At 57.1% G+C, this 14,910-nt stretch overlaps 3 protein-coding genes across 12 annotated transcripts in view; 1 reads left to right on the plus strand and 2 right to left on the minus strand.

Moving 5' to 3' along the window:
- Positions 1-3,734, minus strand: part of GALNS (galactosamine (N-acetyl)-6-sulfatase) — a 50,535-nt gene extending 46,801 nt beyond the window's left edge. For 3 of the 6 annotated variants that reach the window (XR_005952367.1, XR_005952369.1, XR_005952370.1), the window contains exons 1-2: positions 1,036-1,135; positions 690-813 (exon numbers count right to left, since the gene is read on the minus strand). Coding sequence is in view for 2 of the 6 variants with exons in the window: in XM_041400489.1 (XP_041256423.1) it covers positions 1,965-2,088; positions 3,545-3,661 (241 nt within the window). In the remaining 4 variants the exon portion in view is untranslated. Of the gene's footprint in view, positions 1-689; positions 814-1,035; positions 1,136-1,964; positions 2,089-3,544 lie in introns of those variants that run through there. The other 3 variants (XR_005952368.1, XM_041400489.1, XM_041400490.1) reach the window with 3 other exon arrangements.
- Positions 3,687-6,279, plus strand: TRAPPC2L (trafficking protein particle complex subunit 2L). The gene is made up of 5 exons (XM_041400492.1): positions 3,687-3,763; positions 4,531-4,703; positions 5,125-5,212; positions 5,316-5,395; positions 6,111-6,279. The coding sequence occupies exons 1-5, from the start codon at positions 3,731-3,733 to the stop codon at positions 6,154-6,156; spliced, it is 420 nt and encodes a 139-aa protein (XP_041256426.1). The 5' UTR covers positions 3,687-3,730; the 3' UTR covers positions 6,157-6,279.
- A 1,919-nt stretch (positions 6,280-8,198) lies between these two features.
- On the minus strand, positions 8,199-14,762 carry PABPN1L (PABPN1 like, cytoplasmic). 5 transcript variants are annotated; one of them, XM_041400480.1, is made up of 8 exons: positions 14,644-14,762; positions 11,214-11,388; positions 10,979-11,087; positions 10,487-10,551; positions 9,543-9,649; positions 9,379-9,466; positions 9,129-9,271; positions 8,199-8,625 (listed from the first exon to the last, which is right to left on the minus strand). In XM_041400480.1, exons 1-8 carry the CDS (start codon positions 14,760-14,762, stop codon positions 8,586-8,588), a joined length of 846 nt encoding a protein of 281 aa, XP_041256414.1. In that variant the 3' UTR covers positions 8,199-8,585. The 5 variants fall into 5 exon arrangements, with proteins under 5 accessions (XP_041256414.1, XP_041256413.1, XP_041256412.1 ...); XM_041400479.1 differs by having other exon boundaries at positions 10,979-11,388; XM_041400478.1 differs by having other exon boundaries at positions 9,129-9,466; positions 10,979-11,388.
- Positions 14,763-14,910: the final 148 nt, after the last annotated feature.

The following is a 14,910-nucleotide window of genomic DNA, read 5'->3' on the forward strand; positions in this document are numbered from 1 at the left end:
TTTAAATGCCTTTTCTGAGCAAGGACATCATCAACACACTGGCAAGTGCTATCCTAAATAAGAGCCCAAATAAAAAGCCCCTGTTCTTCATTTTTTGCTTCAGTTCTTGGCAGCTAATCAGGTTTGAGGGGAAAAAGAAAGAAAAAAAAAAAAAAAAAAAGAAAGAAACCACCTCACAGAAAAAACAACAAGGAGAAAAATATCTGCCTCTCCCAGACCCAAACGTTCTTTTTATCTCTTGTCCCTGTCCCAGGAGTCTTGTAAGACACCAGGGTCAAAAGCAGGACACAAACTGCTGCCTTTCCTTGCATGAAAGTCCCACCAGAGCCAACAGAATCAGACCAAATATGTCCAGCAACAGATCAGATCCTGCTTTGTTTAACCCAAAATGAGAAAGATGAAAAAAATGCAATGACTGGGGCTGGAATACTGAACTGGAATGGTGCAAAAATCCTTTAGCTGCACTGATCACTGGAGCAGTGCTTTGTACAAACTGAAAACTGTCGGGTTTCCAATCCAAACAGAAATAGAAAGGGACAAAAAGCAAGATCAAAGCAGCAAAGCCAGTCTCTGGCCTGAGGGCAGCACTGGTGTGGTTGTCAGCCCATGTCAGAGGCTGGCAAACACCCCAAATTCCTCAGAGGGAGATGTTTCTCATGCTTACGTGGATCCAACTGCAGTGTACTCACAGGGAGAGCAGAGGGGGCTGGCAGTATAAAAATCCAGGAAAAGCATCCCTTCTGCAGCCATCTGGTCCAGGTTGGGGGTTTCCTTAGAAGGCTCTCCGAAAGCTCCCAAATCCCCCCAGCCCATCTGTAAAAGGAACACACCAGAAGATGTCAAAGTCCCTTTCCACAACCACATTTTTGGGCCCACAGAACACTTTCACCGTACCCCTTAATTTATGAAGTTTTACAGTGCTCATCTCCTCACAAATGTGACAGGAATGATCTCTGCCAGCCCTGTGGAGCAGGGAACTCGCACTTTCCCCTGGTGGGTGGGAAACTGAGGCACACACAGGATTAAATGACTTACTAGCAGGGAGTAAAGCACTTGCAAGAAGCCCAGTTACTCAGAGGCCCGAGGCACACCCAGAGCAAGGAGGAAGAGGAAGTTACACGTGGTTTACTCGGGGTTGTGCAGCTGCCATGTCTGAGCCCTGCTGTCTGTGCTGGAGGCCAGCATTCCACCTCAGCCCCTGCCTCTGTCCCTCTGCAGGACTGCAAACACAAGGAGAAGGCCTCAACTCCAAAGCAGCACTGCTGCAAAAGCAAGGAAGCGTTTTAAAAGCCAGAGGAATCTGCCAGAGGCACCACCAGTCCCTGTGCTTATCTGCAGGACTGTGGCTTCACCCTGCTCTCCCTCCTGATCCCCAGGGGCCACACGCCAGGAGAACCACAACATTCCCAACAGGGTGTCTGTGCCCTGGGAACCATTCCTGGGAAAAGCTCAGCTGCAGGCAGAAGGTTCTGGAAGGGAGCAGCTCAATGAGCCATTAGGCACCACAGGTGCTGGGGATCCTGCTGTGCCTTGGGAAAGGAAAGGTGTGTGTCAGCTGAGCCATGGATGCATCCAGATCCTCAGGGAACCATCTGCTGCCACCAGCTTGGAAAAGAAAATCCTTGCAGAGATGGTTTCTGAGCTAAGGAGCAATGAAATAGTTCCCCCTGGCACTGGGATGAGGGATTAAAAAGGATTCACCCCCAAGTTCTTGATTTTTCTTAAGAAAAATCTGTGGCTCTATGAGAGCCATAATGAGCAGAATTACTTTTCCTCTTGTTTAGTTTTTCAGGAGGTCCCCATAGAAAGGGACAAAAAGCAAGATCAAAGCAGCAAAGCCAGTCTCTGGCCTGAGGGCAGCACTGGTGTGGTTGTCAGCCCATGTCAGAGGCTGGCAAACACCCCAAATTCCTCAGAGGGAGATGTTTCTCATGCTTACGTGGATCCAACTGCAGTGTACTCACAGGGAGAGCAGAGGGGGCTGGCAGTATAAAAATCCAGGAAAAGCATCCCTTCTGCAGCCATCTGGTCCAGGTTGGGGGTTTCCTTAGAAGGCTCTCCGAAAGCTCCCAAATCCCCCCAGCCCATCTGTAAAAGGAACACACCAGAAGATGTCAAAGTCCCTTTCCACAACCACATTTTTGGGCCCACAGAACACTTTCACCGTACCCCTTAATTTATGAAGTTTTACAGTGCTCATCTCCTCACAAATGTGACAGGAATGATCTCTGCCAGCCCTGTGGAGCAGGGAACTCGCACTTTCCCCTGGTGGGTGGGAAACTGAGGCACACACAGGATTAAATGACTTACTAGCAGGGAGTAAAGCACTTGCAAGAAGCCCAGTTACTCAGAGGCCCGAGGCACACCCAGAGCAAGGAGGAAGAGGAAGTTACACGTGGTTTACTCGGGGTTGTGCAGCTGCCATGTCTGAGCCCTGCTGTCTGTGCTGGAGGCCAGCATTCCACCTCAGCCCCTGCCTCTGTCCCTCTGCAGGACTGCAAACACAAGGAGAAGGCCTCAACTCCAAAGCAGCACTGCTGCAAAAGCAAGGAAGCGTTTTAAAAGCCAGAGGAATCTGCCAGAGGCACCACCAGTGCCTGTGCTTATCTGCAGGACTGTGGCTTCACCCTGCTCTCCCTCCTGATCCCCAGGGGCCACACGCCAGGAGAACCACAACATTCCCAACAGGGTGTCTGTGCCCACTGCTGAAAACCATTCTTGGGAAAAGCTCAGCTGCAGGCAGAAGGTTCTGGAAGGGAGCAGCTCAATGAGCCATTAGGCACCACAGGTGCTGGGGATCCTGCTGTGCCTTGGGAAAGGAAAGGTGTGTGTCAGCTGAGCCATGGATGCATCCAGATCCTCAGGGAACCATCTGCTGCCACCAGCTTGGAAAAGAAAATCCTTGCAGAGATGGTTTCTGAGCTAAGGAGCAATGAAATAGTTCCCCCTGGCACTGGGATGAGGGATTAAAAAGGATTCACCCCCAAGTTCTTGATTTTTCTTAAGAAAAATCTGTGGCTCTATGAGAGCCATAATGAGCAGAATTACTTTTCCTCTTGTTTAGTTTTTCAGGAGGTCACCAAGCCCATCCTTGTGACCAACAATCACCAGGGTAGGGAGGGAGCTCTGGAGATCATCCAGCCTGAGGCAGGGACACCTGGGGCAGGTGACACAGGGACACGTCCAGCTGGGGTTGGGATGGCTCCAGACAGGAGACCCCACACCCCTGGGCAGCCGTGCCAGGGCTCTGCCACCCTCCCTGGCCACAGACGTTGAGAGGGAACTTCTCGTGGCTTGGTTCACGGCCACTGCTGCTCTTCCTGCGGCTGGACACCACTGGGAACGGTCTGGCACCGTCCTGGGACACCACGGAAACATTGCACGGATTGATGGCATCCCTGTCAGCCTGCCCTTCCCCAGCCGGGGCTGCCCGGCTCCCGGTGCCCCCTCAGCCGCACAGCGCTCCGGGCCCCGCACACCCCGTCCCTCCATGTCACCCCCCCGCGGCGCGACACCGCCCCCGCCGCCGCGGTGCCCCACTCACGTCGTCCATGAGCAGCAGGACGATGTTGGTGGCGGCGGCGGGGCCCAGGGCCCAGCAGAGCCCCAGCGGGCCCAGGGCCCAGCGCAGGCCCCGCGGCCCCAGCGCCGCGCTCGCCATGGCAACCGGGCCGCGCGACACGTGACCGCGGCCCGCGCGCCGCACGTGACCCGGCGGGGCGGGGCCAAGATGGCGGTGTGCATCGCCGTGATCGCCAAGGAGGTGAGGGGACAGCGGGACACGGTGTGAGGGCCCAGGGGGACAGCGGGACACGGTGTGAGGGGCCAGGGGGACAGCGGGACACGGTGTGAGGGCCCAGGGGGACAGCGGGACACGGTGTGCGGGCCCAGGGGGACAGCGGGTCCAGCTGGCGTCATGGCGGCCTGAGTGGGGCCGGGTGGAGCAGTGAGGTCTGAACAGGGAGCAGAGGCCTCGGGTTGTGAGGGACAGGAGATCAGTGGAGTCTGGGGAAGGGTGAGGGGAGAGGGGCTGGGCCTCAGATTGTGGGGTTGAGGGGAACAGGGGTCAGTGGAGTCTGGGGAAGGGTGAGGGGAGAGGTGCTCTGAGTGTTGGGTCTGAGCAGGGCTGTGGGCTGTGGGAGAGGGGAATGGGCAGATCTCAGGTTGTGGGGTCTGCATGGGGGTGAGAGAAGCAGAACAGAGCAGAGCCGGGGCAGCCTCTGGGGGGAAATGGGCTGGGTGGGAGCAGGGCTGGGGCAGCCAGCACAGGCACAGTGCGAGGTGCTCCGGGCTGCCCTGCTGCTGGGAGAGAAGGGATTTCCTTGGGACAGACAGGCACAGGCTCTGCTGGGACTGGAGAGCACAGAGACCCGAGCCTTGTGCACTGCCTGTGCCAATGCTCCTCCTGCCTTGGGCACAGCTGTGCTCCAGAGGTGCTGCAGCGTGGGGAGGGGCTGTGCTGGGAACATAAAGGGTTAACCAGCTGTGGCAGCAGCAGATGGCAGGCAGTGTGACTTGCTCTGCTCCCAGAATTACCCCCTGTACATCCGGAGTGTCCCCACGGAGAACGAGCTCAAGTTCCACTACACGGTGCACACCTCCCTGGACGTGGTGGATGAGAAGATCTCAGCCATGGGCAAAGCCCTGGTGGACCAGAGGGAGCTGTACCTGGGGCTCCTCTACCCCACTGAAGACTACAAGGTGTATCTTTGTCAAGCCTTGGGCCAGCCCGTTGTGGGTTTAGTTCAATCACAGAATATCCTGAGCTGGAAGGGATCACCCACTCCAAGCCCACCCTGAGCATCCCTGGGAGCATTGTCCAACCTCTCCTGGAGCTCTGGCAGCTCTGGGGCCGTGCCAGCACCCTCTGGGGGAAGAACCTTTCCCTGATACCCACCCTAAACCTGCCCTGGCACAGCTCCAGCCATTCCCTGGGTGCTGTCCCTGTCACAGAGAGAACAGCTCTGTGTCTGCCCCTCATCAGGAGGGTCCCTCATGTTTCCTGTCAGTTTGTCCCTCTGGGCATGTTCCAGGCTGGTTTGTGGCTGTGCCAGGCCTGCTGTGTGGGAGGCAGGTCCTTAACCCCTGGTTTGTGGCTGAGGCAGGTCCTTAACCCCTGCCCAGGTATGGCTACGTGACCAACTCCAAGGTGAAGTTTGTCATGGTGGTGGATTCGTCCAACACAGCCCTGAGGGACAACGAGATCCGCAGTGTGAGTGCACCACAGCAGAGCCTCCCTGCTGGGGCTGCTCCTTGCAGCTCCCCAGGACGTGCTGAGAAACAAAATTGATGAATTCACCTCCCCTCCCTTGCAGATGTTCCGAAAGCTGCACAATTCCTACACAGACATCATGTGTAACCCCTTCTATAACCCTGGGGACAGGATCCATTCCAGGTGAGTGGATCTTTGGCACCTTCCTGGCATTTTCAGGGCACCTCTGGTGGAACAGGACCAACCTGTGGTTGGCCAGCTCAGATGTGTGTGCTCTAAGAGCCTTATTGAGAACAGTGATGTTGGTTTGGGGTTTCATTCCTACTCCTGAAAAACTGAGGGGGTCATAAAAAGTTCTGCTGAACTCTCACTGCTACCTCAGAGCTGGGGTTACAAACATTAAGCCAAGAATTTTATTTTTTTGGGGAGAAAAAATTACCTGAAAATAGAGGTAACAACAGTTGGATTGATGGTCCTACAGGTCTTTTGCAGATTTAATAATTGTAGTAAGTAGAACAGGTTAAAGAGTGAACAAGTGCCCTTGGTCCAGGGTTTATCCTGGTAGGGACAAACATTCAGCACATGGAATTCCTCACCTGTGAGGGTCAGTGTCCCCCATTCCCACTGCAACCTCACAGGGAATTTTCATAAATTGGGAGTTTCTATGGCCTAGGCAAGAACAACTTTGCAGACCCAGAGCAGCAGCCAGGAAAAGACCTGTCCTTACCTCAGCTTAATTAAGTCATTAATCCCTCAACAGCCTGAGCTGTAAAGAGGAAAACCCCAAGTCCAGCTTAGGGAAAGCCAGGCAGAGGCAGGGTGAGAAAGTGGTTTTGTTACAAAAGCTGTGCAGAATGAGCTGCTTCCTTTAATAATCTGTGCTTATTTCCCTCTCCAGGGCTTTTGATACTATGGTGAACTCCATGATGATGCAGGTGTGCTGAACCCCTTCCCACCCCCCTGGGAAACATTCCCTGTGTGCAGGAGCATGCCTGCAGTGCTGTAAATATTCCATTCTGTGTAATAATTTAAATTTGTTCTGTGTAAAATAAACCTGCTGCCTGCAAGGTTTGCCTGGATTTGTACTGGAGCAAACACAAACCACTGCTCACAGAATTGTGGCATGGTTTGGGTGGGAAGGGACATCTTGTACTGTCCCAGGCTGCTCCAAGCCCCCTGCAACAAGAGGAGCTCCACGGGCCCTTCCAACCCAAACCTTTCTGGGAGCTTCCCTGCCTGGGCTGATTTCTGGGTGACTCAGGCTGCTGTTTCCACTCTGCACAGTGACTCCCAGCCCAGGTAGAGCAGCTGCAATAAACCCACCCCATCCATGCAGGGATGAAGCCATCAGGACTGCACAGCTGCCTGGCTCATCCCAAATTCATCTCCATTAGCATCCCCTCCCCTGCAGCTCCCTGCTGCTCTAATTACAGACTCCCAAATCAGTAGCAGGTATTTATCTGGAATAAAGCACAAATTGCACTGAAAAGCATCCCAGCTCCATCACTCCTGGTTCAGCAGAGGAGATGCAGGCAGGAGCAGGCACACACAGCTCTGCTGTCAAGCACCTCACCAGTTAAAAACCACAGAAAGCAGCTAAAAATAACAGATCTGCCCAGCCCCAGGGGATCCCAGGAGCCTGGAGAAAGCCAGAACGGCACTTGAACTTTCACACAGCAGGATCATTTATTTTAAAAATAAGTAACAGTTACAAATACTTTCTCAAACAGAACTTAAGTACATTTTATCAGCAACCACCTGGAATATCATGGAGGCTCAAGCCTCTCCCACCATCTCCACAAGGCACAGCTGTGCACTGTTATCCACAAACGTTTTCATCTAAAAAATTAGGCTGTGTTCACTCACAGAGATGGCAGCTCAGTGTTGCCTCTTCCACTAGAGAGTCCAAACACCCCAAAGTAGTTTTTTATTTAAAAATAAGCCTCAAAAATTTATAATCCTATCAAACAGAAGCCCTAGAAAAAAGCTGGTTTATAGTCTAAGCCTAAGGGTAGCTCAAATCAAGGTCAGTCTCAGCAGCTCCGAGGACAATATCAACACAACATGAAGAGTTAAGGCCCCAAGCTTTTAAAAAAATCTAGAGATCTTAAAGGGGGAAAAAAAATCAGTGGGATTTTTAGCCTGGCAATGCCCCTGAGCTGTGAAAAGCTGCTTTAGGAGTCAGTTGCATCTGCTGCATCTGGGTTAGGGGAATCCTAACCAAGGATCCTGAAAGATTAGTGGGAGAATTACATAATAAAACCCATTTCCATGCAGAACTTCTCCCAGGAATGCTGTCTGCTGGGGTTCCCAGCCTGCCCATTCTAACACAAAGCTTTTGCTTTAAAAACACAGGGCTGCACAAACACAAATTCAGCAGGAAAGGGAAGAGCCAGGAGCCTTCCCTGGTACCCAGCTCCTGTGGTGCTCTTTGGTCCTGAGCCTCCTGCAGGGCCCACACCATCCCCAGATGTGACTCCAGAGCAGGAATGGTGATGGGAATAAAGAGGGAGACCAGACCAAATCTGCACCAGGGAAGGTGATTTTGTAATGCTGCTACTGCAAGAAATAAAGTGAGGAGTTGCCAGCACCCTTTGACCCCTGGAGATTGGAATAAAAGCAGGAGGGAGGGAAGAGGGGTTTGCTGACAGCCAAAATAAAAAAAGAGGAAGGGTTTTGTGGCACCCAGGTCTTGCTTAACTACCACAGAAATACAGATGCTCCCAGAGAAATAACAGATGCTTTTTCCCTGTCCTGGGTGTACAAACAGTGACATAAAAACCACACCCAAACCACATCAGGCTTCCCAGGAGGAAGGTCACATCCACAGGGCTGATGAAGGGAAAGCTCCCCAGCAATCAGATCTGGAGCTGCAACCCAAAACTTTCTTCATTGATTTGGGAAAGGAAACAGTCTTTAGGATCTTAGAAGAAGAGAAGGCTGAGCATCCAGCTGCTGTAGGAAGAGCTGAGGAGGTTCATGGCCAAGCAGTGGCATGGAGGGCATGCAGCAAGGAAGGAGCCAAACCCTCCAGGACAGCCCTTTCCCGTGGGATAAGGAGGAGACTTGATGGTCTGGGAGAGCTCTTCCATTGCCAGGACAGTGTTCTCTGGAATGAGCCTGTTCTCTGTGCAAACACAGCCCCCCGGGCAGAGCTGAGGTGGGATGAGCTCTCCTGGGTGCTGGCAGGGTGGAGCAGATCCCATCTTCCCTCCTGCAGCCCAGCACAGGGCTCACCAATAATCCTCACGGCCAGGCAGATGGCATTTTTAAAATTAATCTGTTTTTTGGCTTGGGCAGGCATATTTTTAAATCTCTCCAATCCCATCTCTTGTTTCAGTCCCATTGGCATCACCAGGCAGTCCAACCTCTTCTAGTATGGAAAATACCAAGGCAGCAGCCTTGCCCGACCCCTACACAGAACAAAACCAACATCCTGAAGCACAGGGGCACAGCTCCCTGCTCCCTCACCCTTCCCAGGGCTGGGATCCCCCTGTGCACAGAACAAAACCAACATCCTGAAGCACAGGGGCACAGCTCCCTGCTCCCTCACCCTTCCCAGGGCTGGGATCCCCCTGTGCACAGCCACCCCTGTGCACAGAACAAAACCAACATCCTGAAGCACAGGGGCACAGCTCCCTGCTCCCTCACCCTTCCCAGGGCTGGGATCCCCCTGTGCACAGCCACCCCAGAACCAGGGGAGCTCCACAATCAGGCTGGGACTGCAATGCCCACCCACCCCTCCCCAAATTCCTGCAGGGATGAGGTGACAACTCCAACTCTGCAGATATTCCTTCCCGCCAGAGCCCTCCTCCACGCTCCCAGCCGTGCCAGGGCAGGAGGGGCGCAGCCCAGGCAGGGCAGCAGGGAACCCCGCCCCGCTGCACACCTGAGGACCCCCCAAAGCCAGACTCACCTGTAGGCCCTCCCTCGCAGCCGGGGCTGCTGCCCGTAGGGGCCCCCCCAGCGACCCAGCCCCCCCCGGGCATGGCAGCAGCCCCGGTAGCCCCCGCGGTCCGTGCTGCTGATGCCCGGCATGTTGGTCCTCTTGGGCAGCACCTGCGGGGTGGGGAGAAGCTGCTGGAGCTGGGGTTTGGCCCAGCCCCAGGCAGGCAGGGCCGGGAATGGGGGGAGCAGCCCCCCCAGGGGCTCCCCCCAGCTCTCACCTTGATGACCCGGCCCCTGAAGACGCTCTCGTCCAGCTCCACCGCAGCCTTCACGGAGCTCTGCTCCTCGAACTCGATGTAGGCATAGCTGTGGGGAACGGCGTGAGCAGAGCCCCAGGAACACCCCGCAGACCCCCCCAGCCCTCCCTGCACGCAGCACTGACCCTTTGGGGTGGCCCGAGAACTTGTCACAGAGGATGGTGACGCGGTTGATCTGCCCGCAGCTGTTGAAGTGAGACTCCAGCTCTTCTGCTGTGCCCCCGTAATCCACCTGCAAGGACAGCCCCGGCCCTCAGCTCATGGCTGTGGCATCTGATGCCTTGGGGTTCAGCTTTTCTATTTCTCATGTTCTCTGCTGCCTGGCTGTAACTCTGAAACTCCCTATGAGCTGTTAGTAGGTTTTCTTCACAGGGTAGTTGGACAAAACAATCCCTTCCCAGCTGGAGAATCAAGGACAACCTTTCCCAAAAACCACAAACAACAGTGAAGGGAAGGGGGCAAGCCAGGGGGCTGAGACTTCATGACCTGGAGCTGTAATTGGACAATTGAACCCAATATGTAGATGAACCAAAACTTACAAAAGTGTAAAAACTTGTGATTGGGATGAATCTTGGATTCAACCTGGCTATAGCCCTGGCCAGGCTCTTGTGCTGCCCAAGGTGTGTCCTTTTAATGCCTTCCAGTAAATACCTATTGTGTCCATTTAGCTCTGTCTGGTCTCTGTTCCAGACCAGCCTCCCAAGACATCAGTCCACACCCCAGCAGGGGAGGCAAAGGGCCCAGCTGGCCCCAGTCACCCCCCTGAGGGTCAGGGGACCCTCCCAGCTGAGTGCTCCCACCTGAACACAAATCCAACAGACAACCTGCCCTGTTTTGGAGGAACAAACACCACCACACAACCCACAGCTTCCAGGGAGGTTTTGGGGAGCTGACACCTGCAACAGGTGAGCTGCAAGTGGCAGATAATGAGGACATTCCCAGGCTGGGATGGGCAGAGGAGAAACACCTGGGATGGGAAGAGCCAGGCTTTGGTGGGGGGCAGATCCACGGCAGGGATTTGGGGCACACACCCAGCTGGGCACAGGGCAGTGGGAGGGCTCCCACTTACATTGCCCACGTAGATGGAACGCTGGTCAGCCTCCATCTTCTCCTTGGTTGTCAGTGGGAAGAGAGCTGTGGAGAGGAGGGGTTTGTCATGGACAGAGGGACATCTGTCTGCCCCCAGCACAGCCACCTCTGAGCTCCCTGGTGACACCCAGGTGTAACCAAAACCTCACATTGCTGTCGTCTCCTCCATCCCCTTGCCCCTTTTCTTTTCACAGTGACTCCACTACCGGGGCTGTTGGTACTAAGCTCAATTACTTGATTGAATTAAATGCAATTAAACTAATTTACTACATCTGGGCCCACAGAGGTAGGAGGTTAGAGCTGCCAGCATGTGCATTAGCACCACAGCAGGCCTGGAACCCCCCTCACCCACCTTATGTGTCCAGTCCCAGGTGCCCAGAGAGGCACAGCCAAATACTCTGGCTCCAGTTGTCACCCTGTGCCCCAGAGGTGTCCCTGGGGAGGGACAAAAGCACCCAGGGACACCCCATACCTGCTTCAGAGCTCATGGACAGGTGATTCTCAGCTTCTAGCTGCAACTCCTTCAGCCTCTCATCCTCCTGCTCTATTTCCCGCAGTTTGGCTTTGATGGCCTCCAGCTCCTGAATCCCAAACCAAGAATTGCACGAGCAGCACTCGGAGCAGGGACACCCCAGGTGTAAAAAGGTTCCCATTTCCCTTGGGCACCAAGGAAAACTGGCTCCCCATCCATCCAGGCAGGCACTCACCGGGTCCTGAACAGCCTGCTCCTCGGTGCTGTTCCCCTCCTGGGGACTCGGATCGGAGCCCTCATCTGCTGCCTTGCACACGGCTGCCACCTCTGTCACGTCCCAGGGAGCTGCCTCCGCTTGCAGGGACGGTGGGTCCTGCCACCAGATCTCCGAAGTGTCCAGGAACAGAGGACTGGGCGGGACAAGGGGCAAAAGGGCATTGAACCAACAGCCATTTAACGTACCAGCTAGAGCACAGCCTCCGCCAGGCAAAGGCTGGCAGGGCTTTTCCAGCAGAATGACGAAGAGGTGACATTAAAGCAGCTGGTTCTCTGTGCAGCAAAGCCCCAGGGCTGCCAAGTGCAGCCAAAAGCTCTCTGAGCCCATTCCCAGCTCAGGGGGGCTGCAGAGGGGACCTGGAAGGTGGAAAACCCCCCAAGGGCACACGGGCGGCAGAGAGGGAGCAGCCGGGAGCTCTGCCTCCCCAGCCGAGGGAGAGCCGCACCCTGCCAAGCCCCGAGGGGCGCACGGAGGGGACACGCCCTCCACCCAGGAGAGCGAGCTCGCCACCGGGCAGCGGAGAGCCGCACCGGCTGCAGCCCGGGGAGCCGCGGCACCGTGCCGAGCGGTGCCCGGGCGTTGGCCAGCCGTGCCGGGCGGTGTCCGGGCGGTGTCCGGCGGTGGCCAACCGTGCCCTGGCAGAGACCAGCCGTGCCGGGCGGTGCCCGGGCGATGACCAGCCGTGCCGGGCAGTGTCCGGGCGGTGTCCGGCGGTGACCAGCCGTGCCCTGGCAGAGACCAGCCGTGCCGGGCGGTGCCCAGCCGGTGTCCGGCCGTGTCCGTGCCGAGGCCCCGCGGCCCCGAGCCCCGCACGCACCTGGCCCGGCCCCCGAACATGCTGCGCGCGGCCCGCGCGAGCGGCGACCACGTGCGGCTCTCCCGCCACCACGAGCGGGGCTCGCGCCCGCGCGCCACTTTTCACACGTCAGCGGCCAATCAGGGCGGGGCGCGCGCCGAGGCCCCGCCCCCGCCGGCGTGACGCGGAAGAGGGAGGGGGGGGATGCGGCGAAGGCGGCCGCGGGGCCGCGGGTTCGAGACCCGGCAGCGCCGTTCAGCTGGGGCGGATTGGTGTGGGCAGGGCTCCCCGCCCCTCCCGGCGCCAGGAGCCCGCTGATGGGGCGGGGGCTGCCGCCAGCTGGCAGCGCAGGGGCGGCAGGGGGGCACCCCAAGGGTGCAGCTGCGACAACAGGTGGGACACATCCCTCTGAGTGCCCCGAGGACACACCTGAGCTACCCCTCCATGGACACCCCTCCTCTGAGTGAGCGGCCCCGGGGGTGCAATGAACCCCCCGAGCCAGGAGTGGGGGCACAGGGTGCAAAGCACTGCCAGGAGCGGGGGATGAGGGCACCCAGGCTACGGAGCCTCTGGTTGATATTAAATTGTCTTTATTACACAGATACAGAGTTAAGAACAGACATAACCTGAATCATAAAGTTTACATCTTTCACAGGTCAAACATACAGTACACTTAGAGAAAGCGGGGAACAGCAAAGGGGGGACAGCATGCCGAAGGGAAGTCCTACCACATCATCTCTCTGGGCTGGCCCCACAGCCCACGCCTGGCCCTGGCGGGGGGCTCTGCTTTGCAGCCCCTCAGGTCCCCGTGGCAGGGCTGGCAGGGCAGCGAGGGCAGGGCTCGGTCCCGCAGGGGAGAGGGGAAGCGGTGCTGCCGCGGAGGGACACCGGCACCACCTCCCTCCCGGGGCCGTGGCGTTCGGTGACACCGGCGGAGCCCCCGGGGCTGCCACCGCAGCGGGGACACCCCATCACAGTGCCTGGGAACACAGCGGCATCTTGTCCCCTGCCTCAGACCCACTGGGATGCAGAGGGGGACCCCAGCAGCCCCCGGAGGAGGAGGAGGAGGAGGAAGAGGAGGAGGAGATGCTGCAGGGGAGTTCGGGGGGCTCTGGCAGTGATGGAGCAAAAGCCAGGCTGGTGTGGGACCCCCGCTCCAGCCTCGCCAGGACGTGGAACTTTGGTTTCAGCTGGGATTTTGGGTTGGGAACGTGAGGAAGGGGCTGGAGAGGGGACCAGAGAGCCACGTCCCTCCTGCCACCTCCCCAGCCTGGTGCCACACCCGCACCCAGCGCCCTGGGCTCTGCCTCCCCGCGGGCACGGGCACTGGGACACGCTGTCCCCGTGTCCCCAACCCCGTCCCCCTGCCCCAGCCGTGGCGGGAGCCGCGAGCAGCCGCGGGGGCCCGATGTGGCACCCCGTGTCCCCAGGCTGCCCCCGGCCAGGCTGTGCCAGCACCGCGCTGCTCATCCGCTGCCACCTCCCAGGTGCCACCAGAGGGGCACAGCGCGTGGCACCACACGTCCCCTGCCCCCCAGCGCCACCATTTGGGGACAAACCCCCCGGGAAGCGCCCGGAGCATCACCGCAGCCCCGCTGCCGCTCCGTCCTCCCCGCAGCACAAATTATTTTTTTTTTTTGGGAAATCTGACATTTAAAGCTGTCGTTCTGGTTTGGCCGCCCGTCACCGCCGTGCCCTCCCTCGGCTTTTGGTTTCAATGCAAGGTTCTGTAGGGTAGTTTTATTCTTAATTAAAATTAAAATTAAAGAAAAAAAATCATAATAAATTCCAAAACAAAAAAGCAAACCAGCAGGGAGCGGAGTGGAAAGGAGAGCAGGCCCTGGGGAAGGGCTCTGGCCCCCGGTTTCCCGGCGAGGTGGAGGTAGAGAGGCAGAGCCCCGGCAGGAGCGGGGACAGCGGGGACACGGCGGGGACACGGCGGGGACGGGCCGGGCAGCCGGGCGGGCAGGGGCATCTGCAATACTCTTATATATTACCTCTTCTCAGGAAACGTAAGAAAAATAGACAATATTACATATGTCACACCATAAATAAAGTGAACAGTCACGGGAGGGGAACCCAGTGATGCTCCCAGAGTTGGGGGGGGGGGGCACAGAAACCACCCAGGGGTGCACCGAGGTCTTGGGGGGCACAGAAACATCCCCGGGGTCGGGCCAAGACCTTGGGGTGCACAGGAAAGCCCTGGGGGGATGCACCGAGACCTTGGGGTGCACAGAACCTTCCCAGGAGGATGCCCCAAGGTCTTGGGGTGCAGAGAAACCTCGGAAGAGGAACCCTGGGAGGATTCAGCGAGACCTCGGGGTGCACAGGAACCCCCCCAGGGTCTTAGGGTGCGCAGAACTCATCCAAGGTGATGCACCAAGGCCTTGGGGTGCACAGAACGCCCAGCAGGGCCGGGTGACAGTGGCACAAGGCCCGTGACACCCCCCTTGGTGTGTCCCAAGCTCGGCTGTGGCCCAGCCCAGCCCCGTGACCGGCAGCACAACCCCGCGGCCCCGAGCCCTTCCTTCCCTCCTCTTCCTCCCCTACGGAAAACACACAGGATGGGTTTTGCAAATGCGGAAAACCTACAGCTCCTCTCGATGCCAGGCCTCGCTCCGGGCAGCGCCACGGCTCCACGCTTCCTCCTCATCCTTTATTTGGCAAACGTCTCTTATTATTATCACTAGCATTAGTATTATTATTATCATTAAGATTCATTTTTGGACCTCTGCAGACACTATTTACATTCACATTGGCGCACAGCACTGCTGCCTCCGCTCGGAGCTCGGACTTCCCGTATTGCACTTCCGTCCTCCGTGCCGCTCCGGCGAGGCAAGAATCCCAAATAATCCACGT

The sequence above is a fragment of the Onychostruthus taczanowskii genome, unplaced genomic scaffold (genome assembly GCF_017590055.1).
Source record: "Onychostruthus taczanowskii isolate IOZ18803 unplaced genomic scaffold, ASM1759005v1 scaffold18, whole genome shotgun sequence".
NCBI classification, from domain to species: domain Eukaryota; kingdom Metazoa; phylum Chordata; class Aves; order Passeriformes; family Passeridae; genus Onychostruthus; species Onychostruthus taczanowskii.

What these genes read in the sequence shown, in the direction of transcription:
- PABPN1L (XM_041400475.1), bottom strand. Translation starts at nt 14,762, where the DNA reads ATGATAATAATAATACTAATGCTAGTGATAATAATAAGAGACGTTTGC. An exon ending in GCCTGGCATCGAGAGGAGCT is followed by an intron (nt 11,389 to 14,643) that starts GTAGGTTTTCCG and finishes TGTCCCGCCCAG; the next exon opens with TCCTCTGTTCCTGGACACTT. An exon ending in GTTCCATCTACGTGGGCAAT is followed by an intron (nt 9,650 to 10,486) that starts GTAAGTGGGAGC and finishes CTGTCCTTGCAG; the next exon opens with GTGGATTACGGGGGCACAGC.
- TRAPPC2L (XM_041400492.1), top strand. Translation starts at nt 3,731, where the DNA reads ATGGCGGTGTGCATCGCCGTGATCGCCAAGGAG. An exon ending in TCGCCGTGATCGCCAAGGAG is followed by an intron (nt 3,764 to 4,530) that starts GTGAGGGGACAG and finishes CTCTGCTCCCAG; the next exon opens with AATTACCCCCTGTACATCCG. An exon ending in CCCACTGAAGACTACAAGGT is followed by an intron (nt 4,704 to 5,124) that starts GTATCTTTGTCA and finishes ACCCCTGCCCAG; the next exon opens with GTATGGCTACGTGACCAACT.